Raw genomic sequence first — 20,441 nt, forward strand, 5'->3', positions numbered from 1 at the left:
AAGGGTGCAGTGTGTGACAGCCCAGCTTTCCTGGTTTGACGCAGTCACAGGTCTGATGCTCTGGAACTGCTCTGTATGAAGTCAGACAGGTAGCGTGACTCCCCTCAGGGCACGCCTGTCCAGGGCACGTTACTCTCAGCCGAAGGGCTATGGCCTTCCTGGTCTGACCTCAGAGCATTCAGCATCCCTGTTCACACCATACACTTCCCCTTGGTGGGTCCACCTGGACGGAACCCCAGAGGAAGCTAGAGAGCCCTGCACGCCAGCTCCACAGTCAGCCGTTACTCTCAGCCAGCGTGTAAAACAGAAGGCTTATTAGTCGACAGGAACACCGCATAGAACAGAGCTTGGTAACACAGAAATCAGTGTAACAGCCGTGTTAGTCTGTATTCGCAAAAAGAAAAGGAGGACTTGTGGCACCTTAGAGACTAACCAATTTATTTGAGCATAAGCTTTCGTGAGCTACAGCTCACTTCATCGGATGCATACTGTGGAAAGTGTAGAAGATCTTTTTTACACACAAAGCATGAAAAAATACCTCCCCCCACCCCACTCTCCTCTTGGTAATAGCTTATCTAAAGTAACAACTCTCCTTACAATGTGTATGATAATCAAGGTGGGCCATTTCCAGCACAAATCCAGGGTTTAACAACAACCTCTGGGGGGGCGGAGGAGGCAAAAACAAGGGGAAATAGATTATCTTGCATAATGACTTAGCCACTCCCAGTCTCAATTTAAGCCTAAGTTAATTGTATCCAATTTGCAAATAAATTCCAATTCAGCAGTTTCTCGCTGGAGTCTGGATTTGAAGTTTTTTTGTTGTAAGATAGCGACCTTCATGTCGCTATCTTAGGGGCAGTCAGGGGGCGGGAAGTGGGAGGGGTCGGATAGGGGGCAGGGGCCAGGCTGTTTGGGGAGGTACAGCCTTTCCTACCCGCCCATCCGTACAGTTTTGCAACCCCAGTGTGACCCTCTGGCCAAAAAGTTTGCCCACCTCTGCTCCATATTCTGCTCTCAAGGCACATCTCTCTGGAACTCTAGCCATGCTTCTCTACTAAGCCACAGGAGCTTGCTTCTCCTTGGAACTGGCGAGCTCCCTTCATTGCTTGCAGGTTTTACATTCTAATGAATTTCTGTAATGCATCTTGCTGTGTAACTGGAAGAAGACATTGTCATTCTCTTTTCTTGTCCTGCTTCTTTAGGCATCTGGCTGCCTCCCTGCAGAGCACTGCTGGGAGACATCTCCAGCCCGGAGAGCAGGTAGCTCAAGAGGGAGCGTGTTACACAGAGTCACTTTGATCCCGTTCTCACACTGGATTTTATATTCGTTCTTTGTTATTTTTTCCTTGGTCTGAGCAGGGGGTTGGACTAGATGACCTCCTGAGGTCCCTTCCAACCCTGATATTCTATGATTCTATGATAAATGTAACCTAGAATGAAAAGCTTATTGATTCTGCACTGCTCCATATTCAGATCTCAGTTCCCTTTGGGTAAATCTGGAGTCCCCTACTGCCTGCAATGGATTTACACCATTCTAAAAGGGCAATAGATGAGGAAAGAATCAGACATTATTTATGCCTGTTATGAATTCACTTTCCCACCTGCGGCTCACACAACATGGAGCCAATTCAATGTGGGGACATTCAATTCAATGTGGGGACCCGCATGAAAGACCGCCCCCCAAGCTTATTCTTACCAGCTTAGGTAAAAACTTCAATTCAATGTGGGGACATTCAATTCAATGTGGGGACCCGCATGAAAGACCGCCCCCCGAAGCTTATTCTTACCAGCTTAGGTTAAAACTTAAAGAGAAAAAGGTAAAAGAATCACCTCTGTAAACTTAGGCTGGTAGTTAACCTTACAGAGTATCAGAAAATTCAATGAGCACAGAGGAACCCCTTCTAGCCTTAGTTTCAAAGTTACAACAAAACAGGGATAAACCTCCCTCTAGCAAAGGGAAAATTCAGAAGTTGAGAAAACCAAAGATAAACTAATACACCTTGCCTGGCTGTTACTTACAAGTCTGAAATATGAGAGACTTGTTCAGAAAGATTTGGAGAACATGGATTGATGTCCGGTCCCTCTTAGTCCCAAGAGCGAATGGCCACAGAAACAAAGAACCCAAAACAAAACCTCTCCCCCACACCAGATTTCAAAGTATCTTTTGTACCCATTGGTTCCTTTGGTTAGGTGCCAACCAGGTTACTTGAGCTTCTTAACCCCTTACAGGTAAGGAGGAATTTAGGCTACCCCTATGGTTATGACAGGTGCCTTATAGCTGTATAGAGTATTGCCCTTCCATACCGGAGTAGCTGCACCCCTCTCTACTGATATAATTGCATGATGACCAACAGACTAGATCGATTCTACGCCGGGGCTGCACAGCACAGGACAGGCTGAATGGCACTACCTAAGCATATACCATGGCAGGTATTGCATTTTCTTTTGTAAGGGTGCAGTGTGTGACAGCCCAGCTTTCCTGGTTTGACGCAGTCACAGGTCTGATGCTCTGGAACTGCTCTGTATGAAGTCAGACAGGTAGCGTGACTCCCCTCAGGGCACGCCTGTCCAGGGCACGTTACTCTCAGCCGAAGGGCTATGGCCTTCCTGGTCTGACCTCAGAGCATTCAGCATCCCTGTTCACACCATACACTTCCCCTTGGCGGGTCTACCTGGACGGGACCCCAGAGGAAGCCAGAGAGCCCTGCACGCCAGCTCCACAGTCAGCCGTTACTCTCAGCCAGCGTGTAAAACAGAAGGCTTATTAGTCGACAGGAACACCGCATAGAACAGAGCTTGGTAACACAGAAATCAGTGTAACAGCCGTGTTAGTCTGTATTCGCAAAAAGAAAAGGAGGACTTGTGGCACCTTAGAGACTAACCAATTTATTTGAACATAAGCTTTCGTGAGCTACAGCTCACTTCATCGGATGCATACTGTGGAAAGTGTAGAAGATCATGGCAGGGGGCATTGCTGGCACATGATGGCATATATCACACTGGTGGATGTGCAGGTGAATGAGACTCTCTGATAGTGTTGCTGACGTTATTAGGCCCTGTGATGGTGTCCCCTGACAGGCTGGGGTTATTAAATCCATTTCACGCCTTGGGGTGGAAGGGGATGGCAGGGAAAAAATTGCAACTCCTAATGGGTCGCGACTAGAAAGTGCAAAGACTGCTCCCTGGGGGGAATCTGCAAAAGGCGGGAAAGAAATAACCCTAGGGGCGGCATTAACATTGCAGGAGGAGGGGAATTGGGCAGGGATAGGGGTGGGGCCGGGGGCAGAGGTAAGGCTCTGGACTTCATGAGGCTCGCAGCTAAAAGAAGGTGCCTCCTGAGCAGAGTGAAGGGTTAAGGGATAAGGGCGGAGGCTCCCAGTGACTCTAGGCGCTGGCTCCGTGGTGGTCTTGGCGGCCATGGCATCAGATGGTGGACCACCTTCTGCAGGGCGCTCACCCGGGAAGGCAATTAGTGGGAGGAAGCATGGGGAAAGGGGGGCTGGGGTGAGGTTACCCAGATCGAGGCCAGCTGGCAGTAGATCATCTTCTCCCTGGGTGACCAGGGTCAAATCTAGGGCCTCAATCTCCACATACACGGAGGAGAGGACAACTCCGTCTACCCCGGGGGCCTCTCCTCTAGGGCCCGCCTCAACAGTCGCCTCGGGGTTCGCGGGGGGTTCGGCTGTTATCCGGGCAAAAGGAGCTTCCTCAGGGGTCTCGGCGGGGAGGGTATCTCGTGGAGGAGAGATTATACTTTCCAATGCTATTCTGTCTTCCCCTCCCGACACAAGCGGATGGATCTCACTCGTGCCCGTAGTGGAAGGCTCGATATCAGTGCCTCCCTTCCTGGTCTTCCGGGGGGCTTCCACATCGGATGGGTGCAGCGGAACTCAAGCTTTTCGATTGCCTCGCTTCCCCTGGACTAGGGTCCAGCCCTCCATAGCTGGGGGTTGGTTAGCAAGGGTCGTGTCGGGGGGGGCGAAGGCGATGGTTCAGGGGTTCGGGGGGTAACGGTAAGGCAGCATGAGGGGCGGCGAGTTCTCCTTGGGGCGGGCCCTTTCCTATACCCGGTAGTATCTTTGCCACACCCTCCTCCATAGGCTCTACCAGATTGGTAATAGCAAGGGTGGGACTCCCTTGCTCGCCTGGGCGCACTGCTCCATATTCAGATCTGAGTTCCCTTTGGGTAAATCTGGAGTCCCCTACTGCCTGCAATGGATTTACACCATTCTAAAAGGGCAATAGATGAGGACAGAATCAGACATTATTTATGCCTGTTATGAATTCACTTTCCCACCTGCGGCTAACATAATGTGAACAACATGGAGCCAATTCAAAGCCAGGGTTACAAGACTGTCTTTGCGACATTATTTATTTTATTAGAGATGCTCTAGTTCAAGAGGAATTATCTGGGGGGAGTTTTCTGGACTGTATTATACAGGATATATGACTAATTGATCACAATGGTCCCTTCTGGCCTTAGACACCTCTTGCAGTGTCTATGCTCTTTCCAAGCACTATGATAAGTGAGGGCCAGTTCTGTCCCAAGGTAGGTTCCTGCGCTGGTGTCTATGCAGTAGTGGGTTATTTCTGCCTGTAGATCGGGCCCATGTGGAGTCATTTCATGTCTTAGGCTGGATGTCAGTCGTAGCAGCAGTCTTTACTCTAGGAGTGTGTCTTGTAGTAAATCGGGTTCTTTGAGTAGGGAGGTGGGTTCCCTTTTTCCTCTACAAGCACTTTAATGACTGCTTTGGCAGCATTGGACATGGTGGCCGTGACACGGATATTCCCTGCGGAGACCACAAGCGCTTCCTGGCATTGGCCCAGCTTGGCTTTCTTGAACGTTGTGCAGCTGTTGGCAGGCATATAATTGTACATCCTTGCATAGACTTCCTCCATGTCACCAAGGTGCTCTTTGCCTGGGCAGATCTCGAGGCCAAACTCAACACAGTAGAGGTTGTAGTCAAAGGGGTTGGAGAACATGATGGCAAGGGTGAAGGCGTCTGACTTGTACACCAGCAGGCCCACGCTCCCACGAAAGCAGTACCGTCCTTTTGTGAACAGACAGCTCTCCTTGGATCCTGGCAGGATTTGGGGGGAAGGAGGCAGGAGGCTGTGGCCGCTGAAGCAGTAACTCCTGTGGGACGAGAGGGATTGAGATGAACATAGTCTGACTTCCATGGTGCAGCGCTAGCTACTTGGGGACAGCGTGGGGGTGGTGGGAATCAAACAGGGAGGGGTTAGAAGAGGTTTGTGCACTGCATTTGCAAATATTTTAGCACTGAGGCAACCGAATGAAAATCTGTTGACTCTAATGGAGATGTGCCTGCTTAAACCCGGTGTTATTGGTGTCACAGATCCGAGCTGAGTGCCCCCACTCAAGTGCTCACTAGACAGCTGAGAGGCGAATCCTGGCCCGTGGATCTTGGGTGTTTTAAGCCTCTGGAGCCTGAAAGGAGTCCAGACACTGGTCTAGTCTTGGGGTCCCTCGGCACACTCCTGGGGTGCAGTCCCTCCATCTAGCACCCCCTCCTGAGAACTATGCACATGCCTAGCCCTGGGTCTCAATGCTGACCCTTCAGACGCCCCTGTTGCTTAGCACACCATCTCCCAGAACTCCACTTAGAAGTGAGAGCCTTCTGGTGACAGTCTAACTCTCTCAGGATACAGGCAGTAATTGTAAAGCAGAGAACACACTGAGGGTGTGTCTAGCTGCAGACAAACACCCAAGGCAGAGCACAGGTCAACAGACTTGGGCTTGCAGGGCTCATGCTATGGTGCTCAACATAGCCTTGTGAACGTTCTGGCTTGGTCTGGAGCTCAGGCTCTGAAGCCTGGTAGGAGGGCGGGTCTCAGCGCTCCAGCCCCAGCCACAAGTTCAAAGTGCTGCCGACACAGCTATTTTTAGAGCCATAGCGCAAGCCCCATGAGCCCAAGTCTGGTGACCTGGACTCAGACACTCGCTGCCATGAGGGTTTTTTTGCAGTGTAGACGTACCCACAGACACTTTACACAGCATGCTACCATTGCTCGTTTATACTTAACAGGAAAAGCACATGGGAGTGCAGATCAGAGAGAACACAATAAGCTTCCTGACCACAATGCCCCTGGCTAGATCACCCTTCCCTTGATGCCATCTGGGCTCAGGGAGGCAGACAGGGTCAAAGTGCCCCTGAGGCATTAGCTGATCAGGCTGATGTAGTTACAGCACACGAGTTTCCTAGCCAGTGGAACACAAAGGAGAGATGCAGCCAGTATCACATCTGAGCATCTTTGATCACCCTAACCCAGTGGGTCACTTACCAAGAGCCCGCTTGGAAAAGTCTTTCTCCCCAAAATCCTCCCCATACCTTACACCCCCTTTCCTGGGGAAGGCTTGATTAAAATCGTCACCAATTTGTATAGGTGAACCCAGACCCATGGATCTTAAGAACAATGAAAAAGCAATCAGGTTCTTAAAACAAGAATTTTCATAGAAGAAAAAGTAAAAAAAAATCACCTCTGTAAAATCAGGATGGTAAATATCTTAAAGGATAATCAGATTCAAAACACAGAGAATTCCTCTAGGCAAAACCCTAAGTTACAAAAAGACACAAGAACAGGACTATATTCCATTCAGCACAGCTTATTTTATGAGCCTTTTAAACAAAACAGAATCTAATGCATATCGAGCTAGATTACTTACTAAATTCTAAGACTCCAGTCCTTTCTGTTCCCGGCAAAAGCAACACACAGACAGAGAGAGCCTTTGTTTCTCCCCCCCCATTTTGGTCAGGTACCAGTGAGGTTATCATAGCTTCTTAACCCTTTACAGGTGAAAGGGTTTTTTCTTTGGCCAGGAGGGATTTTAAAGGTATTTACCCTTCCCTTTATATTTATGACACCTAGAGATACAAGAATTCAGTTATTGCTGCTGGGAATGTTTTCACTGCAGGCTCATACCTGTTGCCATTTCATGTCACCTTTCTGATGTTTATGTCTGAGGTGGATGGAATCAATATGGGTCTAGAAAATTATAAATCTGACACATGACCTGACCAGGCAAGGAACCTTTCTCCTAATGGCTACTACTTGCCTTCTAGTCATTACACCTGTCTCTCTCCGAGGAAAATAGAAAGCAAAGAGTGTGCTTGATTGGCTGATTGTCAAGAATACTATCTTATGACGAATGATTCAGGTCAAGATGCAGGAAGAATGAATAAACAACTTCAAAGAACTAAACCAGGGATCGGCAACCTTTGGCATGCAGCCATCAGGGAAATCTGCTGGCAGGCTGGTACGGTTTGTTTCCCTGCAGCGTCCATAGGTTCGGCCGATTGTAACTCCCTCTGGCCGAGGTTCGCTGTTCCAGGCCAATGGGGGCTGTGGGAAGTGGCATGGGCTGAGGGATGTGCTGGCCGCCGCTTCCCACAGCCCCCATTGGCCTGGAACGGCAAACCGCGGCATGTGGGAGCTGCAATTGGCCAAACCTGCAGACGCTGCAGGGAAACAAACCGGCACGGCCCGCCAGCGAATTTCCCTGACAGGCCTCGAGCCAAAGGTTGCCAAAGGTTGCCAATCCCTGAACTAAACAACTAAACTAAACATCTGACCAAGTGTGAAGTAAGTATGAAGAATGTAGAGTCAGCCACCCTTATGTTACAAGTAAAAGGGGGCATTCAGTGAGGCAGAAAGGGGAGAGATTTAAAACCAATCAAAAGTTTCTATACACACACCAAAGAATTGGCTAGTGGGTCTCACTGCCAGTAGATATCACAGAGGACAAGATCTGATATGGATTTGTAAAATAGGGACTGGAGATTTATCGGCAGAATGAGACCATCCAGAGTGACAGGAGAGAGGAGAGAAGGAACAAAAAATGTCTTGCTTCAAAGCATGAACCAGCCACAAAGTGACGAACGGGGGGGTGAGGAACAAACTTCCCCTGGGGGCAGGACTTCCCTCTGCTGCCCACTGATGGGTTTTCTGCATCTTCCTCTGAAGCAGCAGGCGTTGGCCATTGCTGAAGATAGGACAATAGACTGATACAAGGCACAAAACTCTGTGAGTAGCCAGCAAAGGAGATGGCAGCTGGTGCGGGAGTGACACGGAGACACATTCCCGCTGCCCTGATGAGGCCTCACCAGTGTCGAATAGAGGGGAACGATCACGTCCCTCGATCTGCTGGCAGTGCCCCTACGTATACATCCCAAAATGCCATTGGCCTTCTTGGCAACAAGGGGACACTGTTAACTCCTATACAACTTCTCGTCCACTGTAACCTCTAGGTCCTTTTCTGCAGAACTGCTGCCGAGCCATTCGGTCCCTAGTCTGTAACGGTGCATTGGATTCTTCCGTCCTAAGTGCAGGACTCTGCCCTTGTCCTTGTTGAACCTCATCAGATTCCTTTTGGCCCCATCCCCCAATTTGTCTAGGTCCCTCTGTATCCTATCCCTACCCTCCAGCGTATCTACCTCTCCTCCCAGTTTAGTGTCATCTGCAAACTTGCTGAGGGTGCAATCCACACCATCCTCCAGATCATTTATGAAGATATTGAACAAAACTGGCCCCTAGGCCCTCCAAGACTCTCAGGGGCCAGGGGCTCCCCCGAGGGGGGCTTTCACCTCTTCGCTGCCCCCCCCCACCTGCTCCTCTTCTTCCCTGGGGCTCGGCCGGCTGGAGCGATGCCATCGGGGCCTGCAGCGCCCACGTCGCTGGGGGGGAGGGTTGTTTCATGCTGGCAGGGAAGGGGGAGAGCCACGGGCAGATCTGCTGGTGTAACGCAGCCTAGCTCAAGTCACGGTCCGTGCTCTGCTGAGATCCATAGGGGCTCTCCATCTCTGCGTGTGTGTGTGTCTCCGTTCACAGCAGCAACACAAACAACAGCCCCTGGCAATTACCTCCGCAGTAAGTTATGGGAGAAGAGAGAGTTGGGGGCACCCAGAGCCCATGGCCTGAGGGGGAGGAGGAATGGGAGGTGCACAGAGCACCTGGCTTGGGAGGAAGGGCAACACCAACTCTCTGAGCTAAAAGAGGAGCTGTCAGTTCCTCCCAGGGCTGGGTTTACGGCACGCAGCTGAGACACCAGTCTCTCCACTGGAGGGAGTGATGCACACAGGCTTTCTCATGACCCTGTAACAAGGAGGTGATAGAGCTGATAAAATTGGCTGTTCCTGGTGTTTCCTAAATTTATTTAAAATAAGCCCTGTTCAGAATGTGCCCTGCCATTAAACGACAGTCAGGATATTTGCTGCTAGCACAGCCCTCCTCACCCCGAAGGATAGTCACGGCCATCCAGCACATGCCCCTCACACGCACTAGTGCAAGAGACAGGGAGGGTGGAACTTTTGGATGCTAAGAGAAGAAGTTTCCATCTCCCCAATCCAGGCCAGCCTCCCCTGCATCCCTGTCTTGCTGGCATCCTCCTAGTCAGTACATCTCTCGCTGAGGTCTCTGGGTGCGCACAAAACTTGAGACATCTGTGAATGAAACAATGTGAAAGGCGGTGACAATGGAGACTGAGAAGCAAAGGGAGCTGAACCAAGGACATCATGGAATGAGCTAAATCATTACAGCGATAATCCTCCTGGCAAACTTCATCCCCCCCCCCCCCCCCCCCCACACACACACACACTTCCACCCCGAGGCACAGAGTCCTGCACTCACACTGTAACCGCTTCCTCCGATAATTCCCACATACATCTCAGCAGCTACGGAGCACACTCTGCCCTATGGCACAGGGTGGCATCTGGGGAGCAGAGGAATCTCAGCTCTGAAAATAATGGACAAATCCTACAGCAATAACAGGGACCTCGGAAGCATCATTTCTGATTCCCAGAGGTGGGACAGTTTGACAGTGGCTCTCGGAGAGCAACAGGCCAGAGCCACAAAAGTAGACCCAGTTTCAAACAGGCCAGATTTTAAACTGTTTGGTCTCTGCTGTGGGCCAGTGAAGATTTAAGATCATGACAAATTTCCTCCTGCTCACAGATAGACAATCTACCCATGATTTAGCTCACAAACAGTATGCTACTCTGAGGATGATTTTGGCCCATCCTTGTAGCACCACATGATTCTGGGATTTCACCATTTAGAGGCAAATTATCAGCCAAAGATGGGATTCCCCCTCCTCCCCTCGCCAATTTCGAGGAAGTGGAACATTTTTCTGGATACAAATAATGAAAGATGTCCAAGGTTTCTTTGAGTCCTTGAGTCTGGGGCGTGGACTCAGACTTATGTTTTTCAGGCTGACCAGAGACATTGCTGCCAGAATGACCCAGCTGAATGTCTGAACCGAACCACCCACAAATGACAGTTACTCACTGGCGTATATAGCCGACTCCTCTTCCATCGCTGGGTCCTCTTCAGGCTGCCCCTTGCTGCCATTGCCAGTTCTCAGGGGCTCAGGGAGGGTGGGGGCTCCTTTCTTCAGGATGCAGGTGATGATGGGGGCAGACACCAGCAGGAGCAGAACCAGGGCAGAGGGGAGAAGCCAAACTCCAAGGGACATAGCAGGCCCTGGGGTGTGGGAGGAAAGGCAGAGGTAGGGCTGTGCCATAGTTTATAACACCAGAAGGGATCATTGTGATCACCTTGTCTGCCTTCTTACATAAGACAGGCCACAGGATGCCCCTGAACTAATTCCTGTTTGAACAGGGAGGGGCGGGGAATATTCTGCCCAGTGACACAGATTGATGGGGAAACTAGTATTGAGATCATGTACGATCTGGCTACATTTGGGCCCTGAAGAGTGTTGAGCGCCCCCTGAGAAATGCTGGGAGCTCTCCCATCCCACTGACATCTCAACACCTTGTGGGACCTGCCCAGCGACTCTCAGCATTAGACATTGGGGATTGAAGCAAAAAAAACTTTGGGCCAGGAAGTGAGGAGAATCCTGTGTCCACTTGTGTCCAGTCTGAATTGCAGGTGTTCACCTCACCTGGAATTCAGACCCAGCATTAACTCCCGGACTGCTGAGAAAGTGCCAAGAGAGAGAGAATGGGCAGGGCCTCAGTTTTAGCTCTCAGCAGGAAAGACCCAGCTCAGGCCAGTCTGGGACATCAGAGTCAGGGCTGATTCAGAGGGGAGAATGACCCCTGTTGAGTAACACATGCTGCTCTACTCCCTGCAGCACAGTACTCACCACACAGTGCCATATGTGTCATGGGTGAGGGTTACCTGAGCACACAACACCGACATCTTCTCTGTGGTTACAGTTATGGTCTTCCCAAGGCCCACTGCAGCATTCCGTGAGGGCAGCTTCTCTCCCTGTGCAGTTAACCTCAGTTAGCCAGATGGGGGTCAGACTCTTCTCCAAACTCAGCCCACCCTGGGGCTAACAACACCATCCCACAACCCAGCTGCCTGCACACAACTCAGCCCACCCTGGGGCTAACAACACCATCCCACAACCCAGCTGCCTGCACACAACTCCAGCATTGTTTATGTCCCAGTCAACATCACACACGCTTCCCCACTGCTGGTTGTGAAGCACCTCGACTCTCCCAGCGCAGTGACTCGAGCCATTCACCACTCGGAGCTGAGCTTGCTCTGAAATGGTCAAACCTACAAGTGAACCATGGGAATAAAGACATAGAGAAGGGGAGATTAGGTCTGACCCATGAATGTCCTTTCTAGCATCCTTTATGTTCACATATGCTTACAGTGGGATGTTCCCTGTCTTCTGGGGACCTGGAGCTGACCAGCTGTTTTCTTGAGCTAGGGCTTAGAATATGCATTTTAACAGCTTAAAATCCTAACTGTATAAAGGTAATGAGTTCTCTTCAGCTCAGACTATTTGCAGCAAGGGCTTCACAAAAAATATGACGATTTCCCAGTTGAACATATACCTCCCTTTCAAATTGCTTAATCTATTTGTAGAAACTCTACCCATAATTCCTTCCTTCACAGATGGGTGAGCCTGTGACCTGCACTATACATGGATTGCACTATTGCAACTGAAACCACTTCAAAAACCAATTTGTTGAACCTGTGCAAACCCAATGTAGATGTTCTCATTTTGATTTTGGCAGTTTTGATATTAGCTTCCCCCTGCGAGAACAGGAACAAACGGAACCAAGATAAGTATAGACACGCCAGCTGGCATGGTTTTTACTCAGCTTGCAAACAGCACTTTAGTTAACCCAGTGCAGGTTTGCACCTAAGGAACTGACTGAAGCTGAACAGCAGTGGGAACCCAGGTCAAGGGAGGGAGCATCCCACATCATCCACATCAACTGGAAGGGAGCATCCCACATCATATCATCCCATTCGGAATCCAGGAGTCCTGACTCCCAGCACCCCCTTGCTCTAACCACTAGACCCCACTCCCCTCCCAACTTTAGGAATAAAACCCAGGTGTCTGGATTCCCAGGGAAAGGCTCTGGAGTAAAAGGTGCCAAAGAAACCTTATTTATGAGGCTTTTAATATTTCTGTGCAGCTGAACACCAGGAGAAAAGGGCACTCACCCCCGAGCCAGCCCAGCAGGGCGAGCAGCGCTGTGTTCCCAGTCCCGTAACCCCTGGAGACCATCTCCACAGCCCTCGCTGTGAGCTGTGTGGCCCCCCTCAATGAGGACTGCTCAGTGGGGAAGGGAGATCCTGGTTCTGGGCTTCTCCAATCTGTGGGTTTCATTTCTCAGGCTGGCCAAAGCTGCAGCGGCTGGTTTCCTGCATGAGACGCATGATGCGCCAGACTCGCGAGTACAGGAAGGGGTGTGAGAAGACACCTGTGCAGAGCCCAGAGGGGTATGAAATGAGCCTCCTGGCAAGACCTTGCACCCCATGGCAACTGCTACAATTCATGCCCCATGCACCTCACCGCAGGGACAGCCTCAGGTACCATCTGGCGGGGCTTAGCTTGGTAAACCTCACCCACTCCCATCTTCGCCTCTCTGCATCTGCTCGTAGCCCCCCAGCACCCGTTGCATAATCTCTCCCCCTATCTCTGCACCTGTTGATGCCCCCCAGCCCTTCCCACTGCCTCTGCACCAGCTCCCCCCAACCAAGGGGGCAGACGGTCAGTGTTTCACTCATGCTGTCATGCAAACCCTGTGCTGGCAGGGACTCGAGGAGCGAGGAAGGCGTTCCTGGCTGGCTGCTGGGTGCTGTGGCTGAAGCAAGCAGTTGTCTGCAGGGCCTGGGAGCTGGAGAATAGCTTCTGGCTGGCTGCCAGGGCTCAACTAAGATGAGCTATGAGGAAGTGGCCCAAGGAAATGTAGATCAGCAATTAGTTAAGGGGCGCAGCACAAGGCTGCTATACTTCAAGGATCCCTGGTTTTGGACCCAAAGCAGTGGGTGGGACTAGGTTCCCCACCAGCCTCTGTGGGAAGTGGCTATGCCATTAGGAAGGGAATTAGAATGGTGACACCGCAGGGAAGGGGGCTGCCCTAGGACTGACTCAGCGGGGAGCTGTGGTCAGTGAACTGAGTCCAAGAGGGTGGCGCAAGTAGAGGCAAGGAGTCCCAGGGAAGAAGCCCTTGGGGCGCTGCTCAATTCCAGAGTAGGAACCTTTCAACCTAGCCAGATCGAGCGAGGGTACCGTGATGGGCCCCATTGGGCTGCTTAAAGACTGAGCCCAGGGAGGGCTATAGGAAGATGTACCAGCTGAAGGGGGACTGAGACAGGCCACCATTGGACTAATTAGGGGTGTCAGAGCAGGAAGAGTTAGAGGTTGATACCAATGGAGAAGGTACCAGGACGGGCCCTATTGGACTGTTAAAGACTGAGCCCAGGGAGAGCTACAGGACATTTTGGACTGTGTACCCCAGAAGAGGTTTGTTGGTTTCACACACAGACTTGGGCTGAGTCACTGAAGACCTGCCTGACAAGTGCAGCAGCCAATGGGGGCACCATGAGCGGAGAAAAACTGCGGGCATCCACGCACTTGACCAGGGGGTGCTTGCGATAGGTGGGTGTCAGCCTCTTACAGTGGTACCAGAAGTGGGGATCATTACAGAGACATTCAAGAAAGTTTTTTTAAAAGCACAGAGAGAAGAGAAAAGCATTTCACAGCACAGATTGTCACCAACCAAACTGCAGAACCCCCTGCTCTGGAGTCTTACAGCAAACCACCCATCACTGGTGAGCCAATCAGAAGGGATTCTTTAACCACGTGATTTGTTGTGGAATCACACGTCACTGAACAGTAAATTGCATCACAGTTTCCTAAACCAATCACAAGGATTTTATAACCCCATGGATTTTTGATGGAATTATTCAGCAGAGCATATTAAATTGTAAAGTAAAGATAAAATACTAATTCCAGTGAGCATGTATGTAGGTTTCTTTATCAACTTTTTTACAATACCTGTGTAAATTCAGCAGTTAACCTTATTTGTTTCTTAATTTGGACCAGGAATAAAATGTCCTCTTTCTCCACAATTCTTTTAGCATTTGTCTTTAAAAACTGGTAGGCTGGCCCTAATGGAATTACATGCCTAAATTTTATTCCAATTTCCCTTATTCCATATACTCAAATAATGTATTTCTTCCTAACCTTTTATATTTATTGGAAATTAGCACCTATTGGTTTAAGATGTATTAGGGGCCTCTTAATTTTTGTAAAGTTTTTGACAAACAGATAAATTTAAAAAAAAAGTAGGAAAACATGCAACACACACCCATCACTTCCAACCTCAAATGAGTGTATGTTCAAGCCAAGTTGTTCACTATTTATAAATAACCCTTTCAAAATACATTCAAAGTAGTTTTATATTATTTTATATATGTGTCTTTCTCACACACACTTGTTTTTTCAACATTGTTTCATATAAAACGCACAGGATACCTCACTCAAAGGAAATCTTATGGTGAAAATTCATTAATATGTCCATTCGTGAGAGAAAATGCAGGCCTAGTTTTAGCTACCTTTTAAATCCTCTGTCCTCAAGCTATGCCCTTTTTGGTAAGATCTGAAATGTGGATTAATTAAAGTTCTGTGTACTAAGTAAAATAAAAACAGGAATGAAGTATTTGGGAACCCTATATGTTAGTATTTGAGAGACAATATTTACAAACAAAATTTTATTCTTAAGGTTTAGCAGTAAATATTTTGCATTAATAACGTATTTGGCACATTTAGCAACATACACACAAGAGATTAACAATCACTAAACACTTAGATATGCGCACACACACACACTAGTACACAGAGTTATCTGATAGAGCGATCTGAGAAACAGTTAATTTTTTTCATTTTATTTATCGTCACACTGAAGCAGCACCAAGGTATTAATGTTCTTTCTCTTATAAAAAAATTGTTGTATCGTGTCATACTGTCTGGACTGGCTCACGACTGTGAATGCTACCTCAGGGCAGACTGCCAGAAAACAGAACAGACCCCCCCAAGCTGGTGGTGTGTTCTATAATTAGATTTCACCAAATGGTGGTAGAGAGGTAACAAGTAGCCAGTTTCCCAAAAGGATCTCAGGGCTACCCAGATTAACCCAGGTTATTCCAGCTGTTAGAATCCAAACAGCCCAGAGATGAAGGATCTTTCCCTAACGCCATACTTACAGCTTCTTCTCACAGCAAGCAAACTCACAGGGTCACTACCCACGTGGGCTCTTCCTTTGATTACACAGAGTGAGGAATGCACTTAGCGTCTTTGACCTCCGATCACCACACACACAATGATCACTTGCCTTAAAATTAGCACTTTTCTGTTAAAGTTCTTCATTTGCGTTCCACAAGGCTTCTTTTTCGTTTGATGGGTTATTTATTTACACTGTGGATGTTTGCTATTACATTATAACAGGAAACAGATAAGTGAAAACAAATGCATGTAACATCCCACTAGTTTTCATTAAGTTTAAACACCAAATATACTCTCACCAATCGTTTACCAATCATTTGGATCTGTACTAATACAGAAGTGAATTGGTCTGCCTTCCAACTCTGGATTTATAAACATTGAATGAGGCCTGGGGCTTTGGCATGAGCTGGCACCTGGTCTGCCAGCCTCACATATAGCGCCTTTAAAACCATAACCTCTAATGCAGTGGTGGGCAACCTGCGGCCCATGGGCCGCATTGCAGCTCATCAGAGCAATCTGACTGTGGGATGCAAGACATTTTGCTTACGTCCGCAGGCATGGCCCCCCGCAGCTCCCACCACTGCTCTAACACGCCCTCCCCATGCCTCCACTTCACGTCTCATAAACGTTACTGTTTTGCCCTAACCAAAGAGAAGGGGTTCTGGTGAAATAAAAAGGACTTTACAATGCTGAAAAGAGAAACTAGCTCATCCTTTTCACTAAAAGCATTCGCTTGTTTTTGAAGTGATGCCTACATGAATTTCTAAACATGCAAAAAAACCCCGACAAAAACAATCTTCACTAAGGGCAGTTTACAAGGATATGATATGTAACCCTTCTGCCTGTCAGAGTTGGCAGCAACAAGGGCTGGGTTCAGTATCTAGGGGCTCCATTCCAATAACACAATGCAAAACCAGCTCAAGCCCCCACCCAGTGACCTGGGACAAATACATACCACCCCTGCAGCCTCCAGGAGACAATACTTCCCCTCTCGCAAGCACATAGTCTGAGTGTAGCAAAAATCCTTTTAATAACAAAGACAAACAATGTGGCATTATGTTGGGGAAACACCACCTAGAGGATTCATAACACAACCCATGAGCAAGCAAATTGGGGCATGTCCTTTCCCTTTGGTTCTTGAGTCCATCAACCCAAAATCACCCGAAGTCCCAAAAGTCCAATGACTCAACAGTCTCTGACCCCCGTCAGAGCAGCCCCAGAGTTCAAAAGTTTATCTACAGAGTTTTACCTCCCAACCTGGGTGGAGATTGGGAGGGGGGTTAAGGGGCACCTTACGTGTTCCAAAGCTGATGGCCCCACCTCTCCATGGGGCTCCGCTCTGCCAGCCACCCCATGAGCTGCTCTCAGCATCCGGCAAACTGCTCTGCTCCACCAGGCGCTCTGCTCCACCAGCCGCTCTGCTCGCCGTCCCGCAAACTGCAATGCTCTGCTCTGCCAGCCATCCTGCAAATTGCTCTGCTCCATAAGTTGCTTTGCTCGCTGTCCCGCAAACTGCTTCACCATATATCTTCATGTTCCCCCCACTACTTAACACAACACTCCGTGATTTCAGCTCTAGGTACGCTCAGCTCTTTTCTGATTTCAGCTTGTAGTAGGAGAGTCTCAGTACAACGTGAATTCAGCTCAGCAGCCTGTAACTAAACTCCTAATTCGAATCAAAATTAGCTCTGATATTCCACAGTGGAGAGAGGGGGAAGCGCACTTAGCATGTGGGGCCCATGCCAACAAGCATTCATACCTGTCCCCAGCCTCTCTTCATTCACAGAGTTTTGGAACCCATGTCCCTTGCCTAGCGAGTGCTACTTAGTTGATGGCGAGTCCCTCCATCATAAAAAAAGGCCAAGTACAGTTCCACTGTCCTTGATTCCCATTATCAGGGTGTCTTAAATATAAAGGGAAGGGTAAACCCCTTTAAAATCCCTCCTGGCCAGAGGAAAAAGCCTCTCACCTGTTAAGAAGCTCAAGGTAACCTCGCTGGCACCTGACCAAAATGACCAATGAGGAGACAAAATACTTTCAAAAGCTGGGAGGAGGGAGAAAAACAAAGGATCTGTGTCTGTCTCTGTGATTTTTTGCCGGGGACAGAACAGGAATAGAGTCTTAGAACTCAGTAAGTAATCTAGTTAGGTATGTGTTAGATTATGATTTCTTTACATGGCTGAGAAAACAGCTGTGGTGAATAGAATGAATATTCCTGTCTGTGTGTCTTTTTTACAACTTAAGGTTTTGCCTAGAGGGTTTCCCTATGTTTTGAATCTAATTACCCTATAAAGTATTTACCATCCTGATTTACAGAGGTGATTCCTTTTTTACTTCTATTAAAAGTCTTCTTGTAAGTAAACTGAATGCTTTTTCATTGTTCTAAGATCCAAGGGTTTGGGTCTGTGGTCACCTATGCAAATTGCTGAGGCTTTTTACCAAACCTTCCCCAGGAAGTGGGGTGCAAGGGTTGGGAGGATTTTGGGGGAAAGACGTGTCCAAACTATGTTTTCTCAGGAACCCATATAAAGTTTGGTGGTGGCAGTGGAAGTCCAAGGGCAAAGGGTAAAATAGTTTGTACCTTCGGGAAGTTTTAACCTAAGCTGGTAAAAGTAAGCTTAGGAGGTTTTCATGCAGGTCCCCACTTCTGTACCCTAGAGTTCAGAGTGGGGAAGGAACCTTGACACAGGGTAATAACAATTTATTCTTCCTGCCCCAATAACAGAGACACTGGGGATCCCACAGGCGCCAATGTGACCATTTGGGCAGCTATGGCCTCATTCTCGGCGTTGTGGGTGTGCCTATGCAAATGAGATTGGCCCCTGAAGTTCTTTTCCACAATTTGCCTCACCTCACCACCAGATGTCAGGGTGGAGTTCATCCTGACCCTGCTTACAGATATAAGCTCAATTGTAAATTGTGAAGAAAGTTTCCAGGATACGTAAACCTTTGATCATTTACCAGAAGGTTTTACAATAAAAATGTCAACCCTGAAAAGCCAAGCCAGAGCTTTGTAACAGCATAAAGGAGAGCGAGAACTTCTGTAGCATCTGACACTATGTGAAAAAGCTTGTCACCCCACACCCTACCCCATGCCTCTCTTTTCCTGACCTTTTTTTATTTTATTTTATTATCTGAAACAGCCATCTCCTTCTTCTCCTGCAGCTAAACTCACTGGTTTTAATCACATCAAGCAACATTTTACAAAGTAAACTGTCATAAACTTTTCAAAGTTGAATATGAAAAAAACAGGAACCTAGGAATAAAAGACCTGACATAGATTTGTGGGGCGGTTTGACTATGGACTGAAATCTTTTTTTGTTTACTGTAACAGTTTTGTATCCATTCTTTGTTAGTTGCCTTGCTATAGAAAGGGCCAGCCTTTGTCTCACAGAAACATTTGCTGTACTTCAGAAGGCTTTATTGCCTTTTTTGGATTATTTTGCCAAATTTTGTCACGGTGCATGGAGGTCGGCTCTGGGGTGGGGGATGTTTTTCCAGATAACAGGCTACAGACTTTGTCTCTCTCCTACATGCAGTTACAAAGCTTTTCAAATCTGATATTTTTTATCTGCAAATGACAGTGGGGATTAAACTGTACCCTGGAATCTAACACGTTCTTCACAATTTACAAACGAGGTTTATTAATGATAGGTTTCAGAGTATCAGTCATGTTAGTCTGTATCCGCAAAAAGAAAAGGAGTACTTGTGGCACCTTAGAGACTAACAAATTTATTTGAACATAAGCTTTCGTGAGCTACATCTGATGAGGTGAGCTGTAGCTCAAGAAAACTTATAGTCAAATAAATTAGTCTCTAAGATGCCACACTTACTCCTTTTCTTTTTGAGATTTATTAAAAGGTTTATGTTCCGTCTTCGTAATCTGCCTTTAGAGGAGTCTTTTGTTCATGGGTTTGTTTTTTATGGGGGTTTGCATGCTGGGTAATTCATTTTTTATAAACAAGTTTATGCTTTTATTTAAAAGTTTGGGATAGTCTCGCTTGTAAATATTATAATGTAATTTTTATTTCACCAGACTTCTTTCTCTTTGCTTAAGACAAAACCATGATGTTTATCAGCGGTATGGTGGAGACAAGAATTTGCTAAGAGGTTACAGTTTTAAAGGCACTAAGCAATGTGCATTTTGATAAAATCGCAGAGAAAATAATATTTTGGGGCCACTCCAATTGATGATAAAAATGAAAAAAGTAATTGTCATACAGCTGCATAAATTATTGCTACAAAAGTAAAGATGTTGGTGCATTTTGATTATATCACAGGGCTTTTTTAGTATGCCTGAGCTGGGGGTTTTGAAGCAGTGAGCTGCACAGTGCTAACAATGACTTTACCCCTCTACACCATTTAGCTTTCATGTTTCTTCACTGTTGTTCTTTTAGGGTCCAGTATGTGTCTTAGGCTATTGTGACAGGGTCGGGCCAGATGGCTATAGGAGAGTACCTTTTTTTTAAGCAAAAAGACATTTTATTTGCATAACACAAAAAAAAAAATCACCAAAAAATAAAATAAAACAAAACTATGCAACAAAACAAAGCAAACACCTTCAGGAGGGAGAAAGTGTTCACCCTGCCTTCTACCCTCTATCACCCCGCCTTCTAAATTTTGCCAGTTCTCCGGCGGGGAAGGATGCGTGGCGGAAAGGTAAACGCCGAGATAGAACAGTGGACCCGCACTCCACCGGATGGTCTGAAGCACGGGTGGGCGGGAGCTTACCTGCCGCCAGTCCCCCACCGCCAAGCCATAGCTCTTGACCCAGTTGGCTCGGGCGGAGGAGGCTGCCGAATAGATGGCCTGGTGATTAATAACCAATCGCGCCAAGTCGCCGGGTCCTGGACCACGAGGAGTACGTCATCGGCATACGCCAACAGGACCAGTCCACAGCTCCAGCTCCCACAGCACCAACCCTGTC

At 48.0% G+C, this 20,441-nt stretch overlaps 1 protein-coding gene across 1 annotated transcript in view; it reads right to left on the reverse strand.

The window, feature by feature from the left end:
- Positions 1-12,511, reverse strand: part of LOC140901853 (scavenger receptor cysteine-rich domain-containing group B protein-like) — a 31,012-nt gene extending 18,501 nt beyond the window's left edge. The window contains exons 1-3 of the mRNA XM_073321277.1: positions 12,448-12,511; positions 11,355-11,544; positions 11,158-11,297 (exon numbers count right to left, since the gene is read on the reverse strand). Of these exons, the coding sequence (XP_073177378.1) occupies positions 11,158-11,297; positions 11,355-11,544; positions 12,448-12,511 (394 nt within the window). The remainder of the gene's footprint in view (positions 1-11,157; positions 11,298-11,354; positions 11,545-12,447) is intronic.
- Positions 12,512-20,441: the final 7,930 nt, after the last annotated feature.

This window comes from Lepidochelys kempii, chromosome 23 (assembly GCF_965140265.1).
Source record: "Lepidochelys kempii isolate rLepKem1 chromosome 23, rLepKem1.hap2, whole genome shotgun sequence".
NCBI lineage: Eukaryota > Metazoa > Chordata > Testudines > Cheloniidae > Lepidochelys > Lepidochelys kempii.